General features: G+C 38.3%; 1 protein-coding gene across 4 annotated transcripts in view; it reads left to right on the top strand.

The window, feature by feature from the left end:
* Positions 1-13769, top strand: part of LOC127424551 (rhotekin-like) — a 118859-nt gene that overhangs the window by 35926 nt on the left and 69164 nt on the right. The window contains exon 1 of one of the 4 annotated variants that reach the window (XM_051669908.1): positions 4184-5100. The exons of the other annotated variants lie outside the window; for them this stretch is intronic. Coding sequence (XP_051525868.1) covers positions 5002-5100 — 99 coding nt within the window. The 5' untranslated portion in view covers positions 4184-5001. Of the gene's footprint in view, positions 1-4183; positions 5101-13769 lie in introns of those variants that run through there. 4 annotated transcript variants of the gene reach the window in all.

The following is a 13769-nucleotide window of genomic DNA, read 5'->3' as shown; positions in this document are numbered from 1 at the left end:
ACTGCTAACATGCATAAGCTAACATGCATACTGAAATATATATTTCAGTAGTAGTAGTGATTCTCTATGAGGAATAAAACATATTTCTTCTAATAAATAATGGTCGGTTCACCACCACTTGACAGTTAACATGACGAATTGTCTTGGATTTATAAAGCTGGATCATCATCATGAGAAAAGAATTAGGCAGACAGCAGTCACTTAGACAAAGCTGCTCTCAGTGTAGAGGGGACAGATGGACCCTTTGTTGCCTGTAGTTAATGTTCATATATTGCAGGCAGTATGCAGCCACATGTTCTTAAAGAAATTAAGGTATTTAAGTTTGGGGCAATTTGGTACACATATAACAGCCTTTTAGTGCTTATTATTTAAAGGTGCACTCAGCAATTCTTTTCCTTATTAAAATGTTTTGCTCCTTAAGTAAAAATAATAATAATAATAATTTTGTAAGTTTAAAATCATGACCACTCATATAAGATTAAGATTCCAGTCATATCAGTAACCTTGTAAAACCAGTTTAATAACTATATTGGGAGGGTCTCCTCATTTGGTGCTGCCATGTTAAGATCACATGACCAGCAGAATCCTGCTTGCTTGATCTCAGTAACCAAACCACCCTGTTATTGGATTCAATTACTCATGGATTACATTAATCATGGCTGACAGTGGGGCCTGGGTAGCTCAGCAAGTAAAGACGCTGACTACCACACCTGGAGTCACAAGTTCGAATCCAGGGCATGCTGAGTGACTCTAGACAGGCTTCCTAAGCAACCAGCTGGCACGGTTGCTAGAGTGGGTAGAGTCATGTTGGGTTAACCTTCTCGTGGTCACTATAATGTGGTTCTCGCTATCAGTGGGGCACACGGTGAGTTGTGCATGGATGCCATGGAGAATAGCGTGAGCCTCCACATGCACTAGGTCTCCACGGTAACACGCTCAACAAGCCACGTGATAAGATGCGCGGATTGACTGTCTCAGACGTGGAGGCAACTGAGATTTGTCCTCCGCCACCCGGATTGAGGCGAGTCACTGTGCCACCACGAGGACATAGAGCGCAATGTGAATTGGGCATTCCAAATTGGGGAGAAAGGGGGAGAAAAAAAAAATCATGGCTGATGGTGAACAAAGAATTTCTACAATGGCATCGGTAATTTATCGGTAAACTATTGCGTTTGAATAATGCTGCATCCACACAAATTACTGAGTGCAACTTTAAGCAACATCACATGAGAAAGAGTTCTGTTGTTCTGTGTATCAGCGCGGCTATAATCAATATACGGAACAACGGCATGATTGCGAGTGTGGCATTGCTTTTATACAACAGTTAAACAAACAAGAAAATTATTAAATAACTTATGTTTCAGATAAAATTGGCCAGTCAGGGCTCAACAATAAGGTCTGCCCAATGGCCCGGGGCCAGTGTGAGAAAGATTCGGGCCAGTTGCTAGAACTGTCACTTGCCCGATGAGGACAGTGCTGCATTTATAACATTAGTGCAATCAAACAACAAGCGAGAGAGCACAAAAATTTCACGGAGCGCACGAAGTCTTCTAACCGAGGAGCAAGCGCGAGTATATTTATCTCGCAAAGACACGCAAACGCATAATATACTGGATGCGCCAAGGCACAGTCGTGTGCACGCACAAGATCATGCAGACACCGAGCGCACTCTCCTAGCACTGTCCTCACTCTTTTCCAAGTGTCTTAGCAGCAGCTATTACCAATGTGTAGAAAATAGCAGGAAAAAACCCACTTAATGAATTTCGTAGTGGGATTTAACGTCTTGTGCAACACTTTAAGTATCCCCGCACATTCCGTGTTCACACTGCGTGAAATCCCACATTTTTCGTTTTTACATGTTGGTGAAAATTAGTAATCCACACATTGGAACACAAGAAATCAACAGTTTCTTTCTATAGGACTGAAAATTAATGTCTCTCCGTGCATATGTCTCATCATCATCTCTCTCCGTGCAGCATAGATTGTTTAACATGCATGTGCTCTCGTAAAGGGACAGAGCACTAGTTTTATTCCCCCTGTAAACAAAAAAAACATTTCCTCATTAATTAGCCTGAAGAGATGAAGCGCCGAATGAGACGTAATAAACTTTGTTAAACCCCAGTTATACACATGTCTGGAAATCACGAGCTGCTCAATATCCAAAATGTAAGTATACATTTAATTAGGTAATGTTTCATAACGTAAACATGAATTCGACATGATAATGCCGTTTGATATGAAAAGAGGCAAGATCACTATGGCTATCAGGCTATTATTATCAGAGCTGTTCAGCTGCAGGGTGAAGATGAATATTTGAAACAGTCTACTTCATATCATCCTCATAAAACACCTGTTACATGTCTCATTTCTGGACCATACAGGTATTTTTGTTTTTTTCTCTGTATATCAGCCAGTGTTGGTCTTGTTTGGGTTGTCTGATTTCATGTTATATACACATTGTTAATTCTCAGATTAGGCCTAATATCTACCTACTGTATATTACACATCACAACCGATTTAGTAGCAAGTCTGTTCTCTCAGTTCTCTCAGTGAATAAACTTTGATCCTTCTTGTGAAAACACTACACATGGGCAAAAATTGCACGACTAAACGGGAGACCGAAAACCCATCATTTCCTCCACAGAACTCTTGGCTTAAAAACACATGTGCAAATGGCAAGACAGCTTAATATGATGTATTTATGAATTTATATCTGTAAAGCGCATATGTGGGATTACATAAAGCATAAATAATATCTTGATAATTATAAATGTGATTCAATTTTGGGGGACATTGTATTTTTTATTTTTTTTCTCCCCAATTTGGAGTGCCCAATTCCCAATGCGCTCCAAGTCCTCGTGGTGGTGTAGTGACTTGCCTCAATCTGGGTGGTGGAGGACGAATCTCAGTTGCCTCCACATCTGAGACCGTCAATCCGCGCATCTTATCATGTGGCTTGTTGAGCGTGTTACTGCGGAGATGTAGCGCGTGTGGAGGCCCACGCTATTCTCCACAGCATCCAAACACAACTCACCACACGCCCCACTAAGAGCGAGAACCACACATTATAGCGACCACAAGGAGGTTACCCCATGTGACTCTCCCCTCCCTAGCAACCAGGCCAATTTGGTTGCTTAGGAGACCTGGCTGGAGTCTCTCAGCATGCCCTGGATTTGAACTCGCGACTCCAGGGGTGGTAGTCAGCGTCTTTACTTGCTGAGCTACCCAGGCCTCTGGGGAACATTGTATTAAAAACATAAGATCTGTAAAAAATATTTATCTTCGTACATATTTTTTAAAGCCATGATGGTAAAAACAGCTATTTGTCATTTTTGTTTTGGGGCCAGTTAAAATATTGGCAGGGCCAGTAAAAATCTGAAGCACTGGCCCACTGGCCCAACCGGGCCAGTAGAAAAAATTCTTAGCGTTGAGCCCTGCCAGTTATTTTGTGCATTTTCTTTTTCTCCACCAGCGAAGCCACATCATCAGAAACAACTCTCTGTACTGCACTTATACTCTGGCTTTGAACTAGTGTTGTTTTGTTCATAACTTAATCTTTTAAGTGTGAATCCGTTAAGTCAATGTTTGACTCACTCATAACATAAAAGACGCACATATGTCACCACCTACTGTCTTAAATATGCTATCTCAAGAAATGGTCACTGAACGAATCGGCGAATAAAATCAAAGTGAACGATGGATCAAAATTCCCACCACTATTTGGAAAGCCACAAACACGGAGAAGCAAAGTAATACAAATATTGAAGCGTCCACTGGTCCAATCAGATTTGCAGATCAGCATCTTGGAATATTGCATAATAGTGCATTCATGTCATGTCGGAATTGCTGTAATTACGAGATTCCTTCTACAGTCTCTATTTTGTCTAAAAGGAACATCCATGACGTCACATAGAGGTTGAGAAACCTTGTCCAATCAAATGCTTTATAGAACAAGAAGGCACCTCCCCTAAAAACTGTAGAGTACGTCTAGCTGGCGCTGATCATGCCTTCGCAGGGCATTTTGAAGGGAGCACATCCATGCTGTAGGGTCGTTTCAAACAGAAATTCCGCTCAGAATTGCTTAAAAAGTTAGTTCTGACTGACTGCTATCACCTTTCAGCCATCTAAAGCTCTTACAGTGGAGGGGAATTGTCTTCAAAAGGAATAGAGCATAGGGATGAACACTTCTGAATAGTTCTAACTGAACCAAGCCGTTTGGGCGTCAGTAGTGTTGTCATATTCGGAATAACTTCCTATGCTCGATGATGAACTCCAATTTTTCCCTATAGACCCGATATTCTTGTCCATATGTTTTGTAACAGTATTTTTGTACCTATTTTTAAAAATTCCCATCATTGTTCATGTGAATGCCGAGATTGCGTGAGGTTCGGCCATTTGCTTGTAAAGGGGGTGTAGTTTCTCTCCTGGCGCCTCGCTCCGGTAGTTTTGTGTTGTGATGTGAATGGTGAATGAGCGCCCGGTGCGGAGGCAGTACAGTCAGTCCATTCGCGCTGTGATGCCCTTTAGTGGGAAGGTCCTGCCAGAGCACACAGACACACTCACATCAGCTCAGAGGCAAACAAAGAAGAAAACTGCTTTTGGAAAGTGTCTTTCCTTTAGAGTAGCTTGTTAATGAACTGGCTTGATTGATCGCGCACAGCAGCTGGAAGAGTTTGTGGGGCGACTGTTAGCGCGGGTTTCGGACTGTATATTTAGGAGAGCTCTTGTTTCAATTGTCCTTTTCGCAGTCTTTATGAGCTATGTTTTTACTTTAAAATGTTTGACGCCTTCTGAGCTGTTTTTTCCCCGGACTCGTCTGTAACATGTGAAAAACTGATTGACTTGGACACGCTGTAGATTGGATACGTTTGGATCGTGCGAGTCATATACTAGTCAGCTTCTTCAAACCTCTTGATGATGTTTCTCAACTCTCAAGACAGATTAATGGTTTGAAGGGGAGGGAGAAGTGCAGTGGGAGACTGAAGCTGATATCCCTCTTGAATGATGCCCATAGACAGACTCGCAGACATGGAGGAGAAACTTCGTATTTTGGAGGACCTTAATATGATATACATTCGTCAAATTGCCCTGAGTTTAAAGGTAAACATTTTCATATAAAACCTAGCTTGACATTTACACTTCTCTTTGAATTACTTTGAAATGACTATACACTAAAACAAAAAAATTAATATTTTTTTTCACAACTTAATTTCATCGTGTGCAATCAATTTAAATTTGTAAAATGGAAGTTCACTTAATCTATTTGTGTTGGGACAACATAAATCATTTTCGTTGGCCATAACCAGATGTAAATGTGATGTCAGGTTCCTAGCATGAGTAAAACTAAGAATTCGTGTGTTAATATTTGCTTTTTGTTGCAGTATTTGCACTGGTGGTGTTGTGTTTATCTCTTTGGGTTTTGTGTCATGCGGGTGCATCTTTTTCAAAAAGTATGACTGTTTAGTGTCACCGTCATTGAGGTTTTGTGTAGGATTTTAATGACCCCCACATGCCTTGTTGAAACGCTTGAATTAAAACTCATCGGCAAGACGTTTTCCTCTTTTGCTGAGACAATAAGTTCACAGGTTGTTTACTTACAACAATAAAAGTTTGACCAAAAAATAAATAAAATAAAATTGGTGTAAATTAAGCTGCCTCAACATAATTAAAATGATGGTTTTGACAAATTGTTATGTATATGTGACTAAATTAATTTAAGTTTGAACAGCTCATTCAAATAAATTAGTTTTGGATGAAAAAAAGCAATTTAATTGCATGGGAAAATTTTCTGAATGTTGTTTTTGTTTTTGAGTGCAATGGTCTTAGGTTAGACTGTGTTTGTATTAATGCTGTAATAAGTATTTAAATGAATAAAAAAAAAGGCATTCTGTCATGTGCTGTGGTCTTACCCGGTCAATTTTCCAATGTGGTAAACTTGCGAGTAGGGGTGTAACGGTATGACGTGATAACCGTTACACAAATTACCGCGGTATCACGGTACTGAGTTGCATTGATAATATCATTAGCAATTTAATGTTTGGTTATGAATTATGTTTGATAACACACAGAGAAATATTTCGGTTATTGTTCAAAAATTCTTGAACTTTATTTTTTATTTCTTCTACTTGAATCCTTTAACTTTTGATCTTAAACATCAGGGCCCAGTTGTTCAAAAAGTTTAATCTGGATCAGAATGATCTGGATTTGAAAATCCTATGTTTTGCTGTCCAGGATCTGGTAATACATCTTACTTTTGTGCCGGTTTTTCAAGGCAACATTGGAATGGATCACCCTGATCCAGATACAGATTTTTCAAGATTACAAAATCCAGATTACCAGTGCTCTAAATGGGACTACATATCACAATGTAGGCTACTTAGCTATGTAAAGAACAACAGGTAGAATAGCCAGCGTGGGGTCACTTTAAGTGTTTTTATTTAAAGAGACAGAAAACAGCACAATAAAACAATACAAACATCCCCCTCCATTTTCAATTTTTTTTAAACAGTCAGACTCTCATCTGACCCACAATAAATAAATAAAAACAAACAAATATACATTATTCACAAATACATTGTGGATATTTTGAACATGTGTTTTAAATCATGTGATGACGTTTATGATGCACCTGAGCCTGTTGAAGACCCAGACTAACCTCTGGCATTCTCTCAGAATGAGGGACTGACTGGACATGCAATAAGGGATGAATTTGTTAGAAACTACTTTTGACTGGTTCATCTCTGATGGTTGTGTCATTGTAATTAATATACAGTGATAAATGACAGTTAAAATTATATTATTTTTGCTTGATATTGGCAGCTGTTTGGGGGATTATTTTATGGGGACAATTTTATGTTTTTTTTTTTCTTTCTTTACTGTAATGAAAGGATTAATAGGTAGCCTAATGTCTACATTATCTACTTTATCACTGTAACGGTTAAATCAAGTGCAAAATATAAATAAATGTATATATACTACATGATACAAATGTTGTATTATTTTACTAAGTTTTATTACATTTGTTCCTGAAATTCACCCTGAATCCACCCTTCTGCTGGGATCAGGATAATCTTGATTTTTTGGATCAAAGGTATCCCAATTCTACTAAAAATTTTTGAACAACACATACTGAAGGTTTGATCCAGATCAAAACAAAAACTGGATTACTTGATCTAATCCGATTTCAGAATCCTTTTTTTTTTCTTCTTCTTTTGAACAACCCATTTTCAAGATTTGATCCAATCCGATAGCCGAAATCTGATCGGATTACTTCTGAACAACTGGGCCCTGGAAAATCTCTTAATCTGACAAGGTAAAAAAATGGCTGAAAAAATTACAAACAGTTAAAACAATAATAATAATTTAAAAAAACAAATGTAAAAAAAAAATTGTACAGTAGTCAGATGATTATAACTAAAAAAATATTTTGTTGTTTTATGATTTATGGAATTGAATAGTAATAATTTGTAATGATTATTACCCAGGTTAACACGTCAGATATGCGTTTGTATGCATTCAGCAAATTGTTGCATTTGTGATTGTTTAATTCTAAACAATACCTACTGAATATATATTATTTATTTACAGTTAATTTTTGGCATTTTGCCCAATACTGTCTATTTTCTGCCACTGTCAATTTTCTGCATGCATATTGTCATTGGCAATTTCCTGCACACTAAAAGCCATGCACTTTGTAAACCCTATTTAGTACAATGTTTTACAAATAAAACATATTAGTAGTATCAAACACATTGTTGGCCTACTCTTGTGTTGCACTTAGGTAAAAGAACAAACAGTTGTCACGTTGTAATGTTGAATGAGTGCTTAAATCCGTTTGCTGCATTTGTGAATGTGTCAGAAAGCATAAACATAACTTTAGCCTACCTAGTTATTACACTGTAAAATCTATTAGTTAACCTTACTTACAAAAGCATGTAAACCAATTGCCTTAAAGTAAATTGGCCGTAAATGTACTTATTTTGCTCGTGAACTAGAAATTTTTTAAAGGCAATTGGTTTCCTCACTATTTTAAAGTCAACTTATTACATTTTATAGTGTACGTATCATGTAAAACTACATTGAATCTGGTGTTTTTATGAAATGGGCTATAATTTATTATTCTGTATACTGTATTTCCACTTACATTCATCTCCGCAAATTCCTTTGGGATGGTGCTTACGGAGATGGTGCTTAAGGTTTGAACTGTTTCCCGCCTGAGCCGACACTTTTTTGTGACAAACTTTATAGACTGGGTAACCATCAACATTGATGGTGCCTTGTGGGTCTTTAACATACCCAAAAATAATCCCAGACAGCGGACTTCAACCACTTTGGTGGCGTAAATAAAGGTTCAGGCTTGGAATTGTCTGTATGATGCTCTCGTGCTGGACTTCTGACGTGCTGGTGATGCGCTGTGCTCGCAACACCTGCATGTCACCTTTCCAATTGAGTGACAGTCGAATGTAACATGAGGAAGGTGCAATTTAAAGACTTATTTTATCTCACCAAGATTATATGATGCTGTGTTAATGTCGCCAATTCTGTCTTAAACAGATTTTGATTTTTTTTTTTAATTCTGAAAAAATCTGTCTTTATATTTATGCAATACCATCAGTTAGAAGATTTCAACGAAATGATAACCATCCGTTTTAAAACCGAGGTATATTGTGAAACCTTGAAAACGTTACATCCCTACTTGCGAGCATCCCACAGTCTATCTAATCTCTGTCATTTATACAGCTGCTCTTAAAGAAAAAAGTACATTTGCTATACAATATCTCTAATGGTCCATGTCAGTTTGGTGTGTTTAGTTTTGGCAATATACAGGAAAGGGCTGTAATGCTTAAAACAGAGAAGCAACACAATATGATTTAGTTCAGGTCTGCAGCTGCACTCACACATATGGCTCCAGCCAAAGTTTCATGCTGAAAGTGAGTGTTTGTGCAAGACCTGTGCGTTTCGTGCCTGGACTCACTAATACCAGCGAGAAAAAACCCCTACAAATTAAAGTTCTTTTGCAAGACGCCTCCACAGAGACTTCATCTGGCTGATCTTGTCTTTGGAAACAATTAGCATATTTGGTGATATCATCAGTGTGAACATATTGATACCTTATTTTGCAATTCAGACTATGAGCAATGAACAAACCCTCCCTCCCATCACAGCAGTGTTATAACCCTCATGCCCGATTCACTAAGTAGGTAACAGTTCATGCTGTGCATTTTTGATTTATATATAGCAGCAGGAGGGAAATGTCAAACTATGTGAGAAATATTAAAAACCTCCTGGGTAATGAAATTAAGTTGGCCCCTTTTGTCCTGCAGCTGTTGTGTGTTAGGAACACTCAGTATCTCACTGAATAACACGTTCAGCCCTGCTTCAGCCCCCATCCCTGTGCTGAGATGCATGGGGTTTTGTGTAGGTGACAAAACGGGCCTCTTTTCATAGTCCGTGCTGAGATTACATCTCACTGCTCCAGGGTGCCTGTTCTCCTCACCAAGTAGCCAGGTGGTCTGGCTGTTGCTCAGTAAATGAACTGCTCTTTATTCCTGCACTGTGACCCTAAACTTGAATTGTACATCGGCATTCCCCTGATATAATGAAATGACATTGAGGTGCCTGCTTTGAGCTGAAGGACATCTTCATAAATTCCTAGTGCATGTTCATTCTTCATGGTCATGCATGTTAGAATTTGCTGGTTTGAGTTCTCAGAAGTCAATGTCAATTTTAGAAAGAGCTCCCTATGAGATCAAGACTTGTTTACTGTGGCACTAAAGGGGGAAGAGAGAAGAAACACTGATTCACAGTGCTCGGTTTGGAAGAAGACTGTCATTTTCTTCAAAATGCCTAAAAACCCGACTCGGTCTGAAAGTTTAAGGAGGCTAGTGACGCTCGTCTTGATGGTGTTTTGATGGTTTATTTGAATCATCCCTGTGGTCTGTATGCTCAAAATGGACTCATTGCTTGGCAAAAATAATCCCACTTCAATATTAGAGGAATTTGTTTCCCATGTACTGGTTGGATTCCTTCTAAATTTTGGTGATGGGCACAAGTACTCAAGTGACAGCAATGCTCAGTCATGATAACACAATAACTGCATGACTTGATTTAAAAAAATTTTTTTACTGTAAAAGTTTTTATTTTATTTTATAATTGATTAATGGTGGTATTGCATGCGTTATGTACCTTGCAGTCCAATTTGTTAGAGTTGGAAAGGAACAGCAACTTTGTACAGATCTATAACACACCTATATAAAAACAGCATTCTTGCTGCGCTAGATACTGAAAACAAAAACCACACACACACAGAAAGCGATACAACAGCCAAACACATCCATCTAACTAACAAATACTAAATAACAGAACTGAACTCGCTCCATTGCCCCCAATCCCACCCCAGGTACTCAGTTGATTTATCTGTGGAGTACTCGAGCAGTCAAAATGCCTCTTTATAAATCTCTATTCTAAATATGTAATACAGTATATTTTTTGTTTTTGGTATTATGATTTTTCACTTCTGAGCAATGTTTCTTGGATAGCAGTAGAAGGTCATGAACCCCATTGTTATTTTAAAGATTCATTTAAAGAGGAAAATCTCTGGGCTCTCTGACAAAATAAAATGGGAAATGATTTAGCTTAGCCAGAGTTTGCACAAGGGGATAATATATTTTCCAGTGCCGCAGAGACAGGAACCTGTGGTTTTCTGAATGATTGGGGACTACTGTTGGTGCTAACTGTTGCAGTCAGGCCTTTCAAGTTTTAACAAGTCAACTGCAGAATGGAGGCAACCACATTCTTGGCACTTCTGCCTGCACATTCCTCTCTGTGTCCTTCCTTTATGATGTCGCCATCTAAAAACCAGGCGAACACCTTCCTGGTGTCATCACAGTTAAACAACCATTTGTTGCTGAAAAGCTGTAATTCATAGCTGGCTTGTTGTGATGGGTGATGGAAACAGGAAATAGCTGAACTTAATGAGAGTGATTGGCTGGTATGATGTCATCTCTGCCTTCCACACAACCCACACAGCTTGATCCCACATACAATAGCATGCTGTGGATGTGGAAATGCTTTTGTGAGGAGAGATTGCTCCCTCAGGCTGTGCTTAATGTTGTTTGCCCTTGCTCTTTAGTCTCTGCCTGAGAGGTGATGGGCCATTTTTTTTTTCTTCTATAATTTGGTTGTTGGCTGCTGATGGGACACTTAAGTCTACATGAAATCGAAATTGATCCTTATTTAATGTTCATGTAATGAAAGTTGATGGCTATAATTGCAAAACATTAACAATACATTGCCCCCAAAAAGCGGGCACAGTAAGCCACACTTAAAATGTTTGAATGCCATTTATACAAAATATCAAACCAAGTGGCATCTGCAAAACAAATGATGCCAGATCTTTTCTCAGCGCTAACTTCACTTTTCAAGATATTTTAACCAACCTGGACCCAAGGTATTTTTTTTTTCTTTTTTTTTTTTTGCGATTTAACATTTTATTTATTGATTCAACCATTAAATATAAATAGCAGAACACACATATACAGAATCAATATCCTTGATAAAGCTTCCCTTTGCTCCTCGCCTGGTGCAACACAAGATCTTTATCGGATGATCTCAGAAATTTGGCCTGGATTGATCGGGGCCTTTCTCCCTCAGCAAATCTGTGAGCTGGGACTCTGTGAGCTTGCTCGATTTCCAGTTTATGGCCTGTTATGTCGAGCAGACTCGGGAAAAGCTTGACTAGGAATTTCACCATATCTCTGCCCTCCGCCTTCCTGAATGCTCAGGAATTCCAACAATTCGAACATGCTCTTCAAGCTTTTCAAGGAGATGTTCCAAATCAACTTTGGTCGCTGGCGGATTAGCGGTTAATTCCCTCTCCGAAGACTGCAGACAATTGATTCATCTCTCAACATCAGTCACTCTTGTAACTAACTCGGAGAATTTTATTTCCATCGCCGTAATTGATCGACGTATTACAGCGAGATCCTCCAAGTCAGCAAGACATGTTGGACAACTGACGCTGGATCTTCTCTCCCGCCGCTCCATTCAAATCGAGTCCCCGGTCTATAGGCCTCTCGGGGCTTTCATCCTGAACACATAAGTGTCTTTTAATGTCTTCAGAGCCCGAGGATTTTGACTTCTTTGCCATGTTTTGCCTCAAAGAGCAAATGTGTAACTGGGTGTATCAAATTTCACCGGATTATAACATGAAAATAATTAAATATTTAGCAAAGTGAGCAGAGCTCGTCGCTCACACGTCTGCTTCTTGCATGGCGTGACGTGACCTCCGCCCCAAGGTAATTTTTAATGTATGTATGAAGTCAGTTTCCCACAAGTTCCCCACAAGTTCACACAGGTGTCCTAGCAGAGTACCAACAGGTACAGTTAATCACACACATTGATCACCTGTTTAACAACCAGAAAATATCCAAAATATATTTTATATAAAAGGGATAGTTCACCCAAACATTTAAATTCTGTCTTTATTTACTCACCCTCATGTGTTCCAAACCCATATTACTTTCTTTGTTCTGCAGAACACAGAAGAATATACACTACCGGTCAAAAGTTTTGAAACACTTACTCATTCTTTATTATTCTTTTTTTTTTTTTTTCATTTTTTTTTTTTTTTTCACATTTAGAATAATAGTAAAGTCATCAAAACTATGGAATAACATAAATGGAACTATGGGAATTATGTTGTGACTAAACAAAATCCAAAATAGATCAAAACTGTGTTATATTTTAGCATCTTCAAAGTAGTCACCCTTTGCCTAGAATTTTCAGACATGTACTCTTGACATTTTCTCAACCAATTTCTTGAGGTATCACCCTGGGATGCTTTTTAAACAGTATTGAAGGAGTTCCCATCTATGTTGGGCACTTATTGGCATCTTTTCTTTTTCATCAATCTCAAAAACTTTTTTTTTAATTAAATTTTAGTTTTATAATGAAATAAATTAATTTGGTGGCACAATTATATTTTTGTCTACAAAACTAATTTCAAACATTTAAGCATACGCCTTCAAATCAAAAGATTTTAAGATCATGAGAAACATTTCAGTCAAGTGTTTCAAAACTTTTGACCAGTACGGTATTTTAAAGAAAATCAAGCATCTGCCTTGTGCTGTAAGTGATTTTTTTTATTTTTTATGGAATGGTATGCAGAAATTGTTCCTTCTCCCTGAAAGATATCACTGAAATAAGTGTCCTGAGATATCTCACCGGTCTCTGTGACAACACTAGACTGTGTAAACAGCAAACAAAAATGTAACTGCTGGCCGTGGACACATTCTTTGATCAGCCAATCATAAAACTTTTATGTGCTTAATGCCTGTCAATCATTTTGCACATTCCCATAGTAGTAGTTGAAGCGGATCATTCAGGTTTAATGTTATATTCATATTCATAACAGTTGTCAGGTATTTTGCTACTGTTGTGTTTGTCAACTGTAAGAAGACGTACAACTCTACTGTTCGGTGACGGTCTCAACAATATCTTTGTAGGGTATGTTTTGGAAAGAGGGGGCATGTCTAATTTAAAGGCTCAGTCTCATGGAAGTTCCATAACGGCTAAAATCTCTCACAGCACCTTTAAGCAGCAGGATATAAAGCTTTTTTTTTTTTTTTTAAATGTGCTCTGCCTGTGTTAAGAGATTCAACACACATACTGGTCTCATAAGTTTCAGAATTTTGCTTCTCGGTTTCTTTCCACTGTAAAAGCAGATTCTCATCTGTTGGCTTGCGTGACTCCAACTAAAACTGAAAATC

The sequence above is a fragment of the Myxocyprinus asiaticus genome, chromosome 3, assembly GCF_019703515.2.
Source record: "Myxocyprinus asiaticus isolate MX2 ecotype Aquarium Trade chromosome 3, UBuf_Myxa_2, whole genome shotgun sequence".
Taxonomy (NCBI): domain Eukaryota; kingdom Metazoa; phylum Chordata; class Actinopteri; order Cypriniformes; family Catostomidae; genus Myxocyprinus; species Myxocyprinus asiaticus.
Note: the sequence above shows the minus strand (reverse complement) of the source record. Positions and strands in the feature narration are given on the sequence as shown.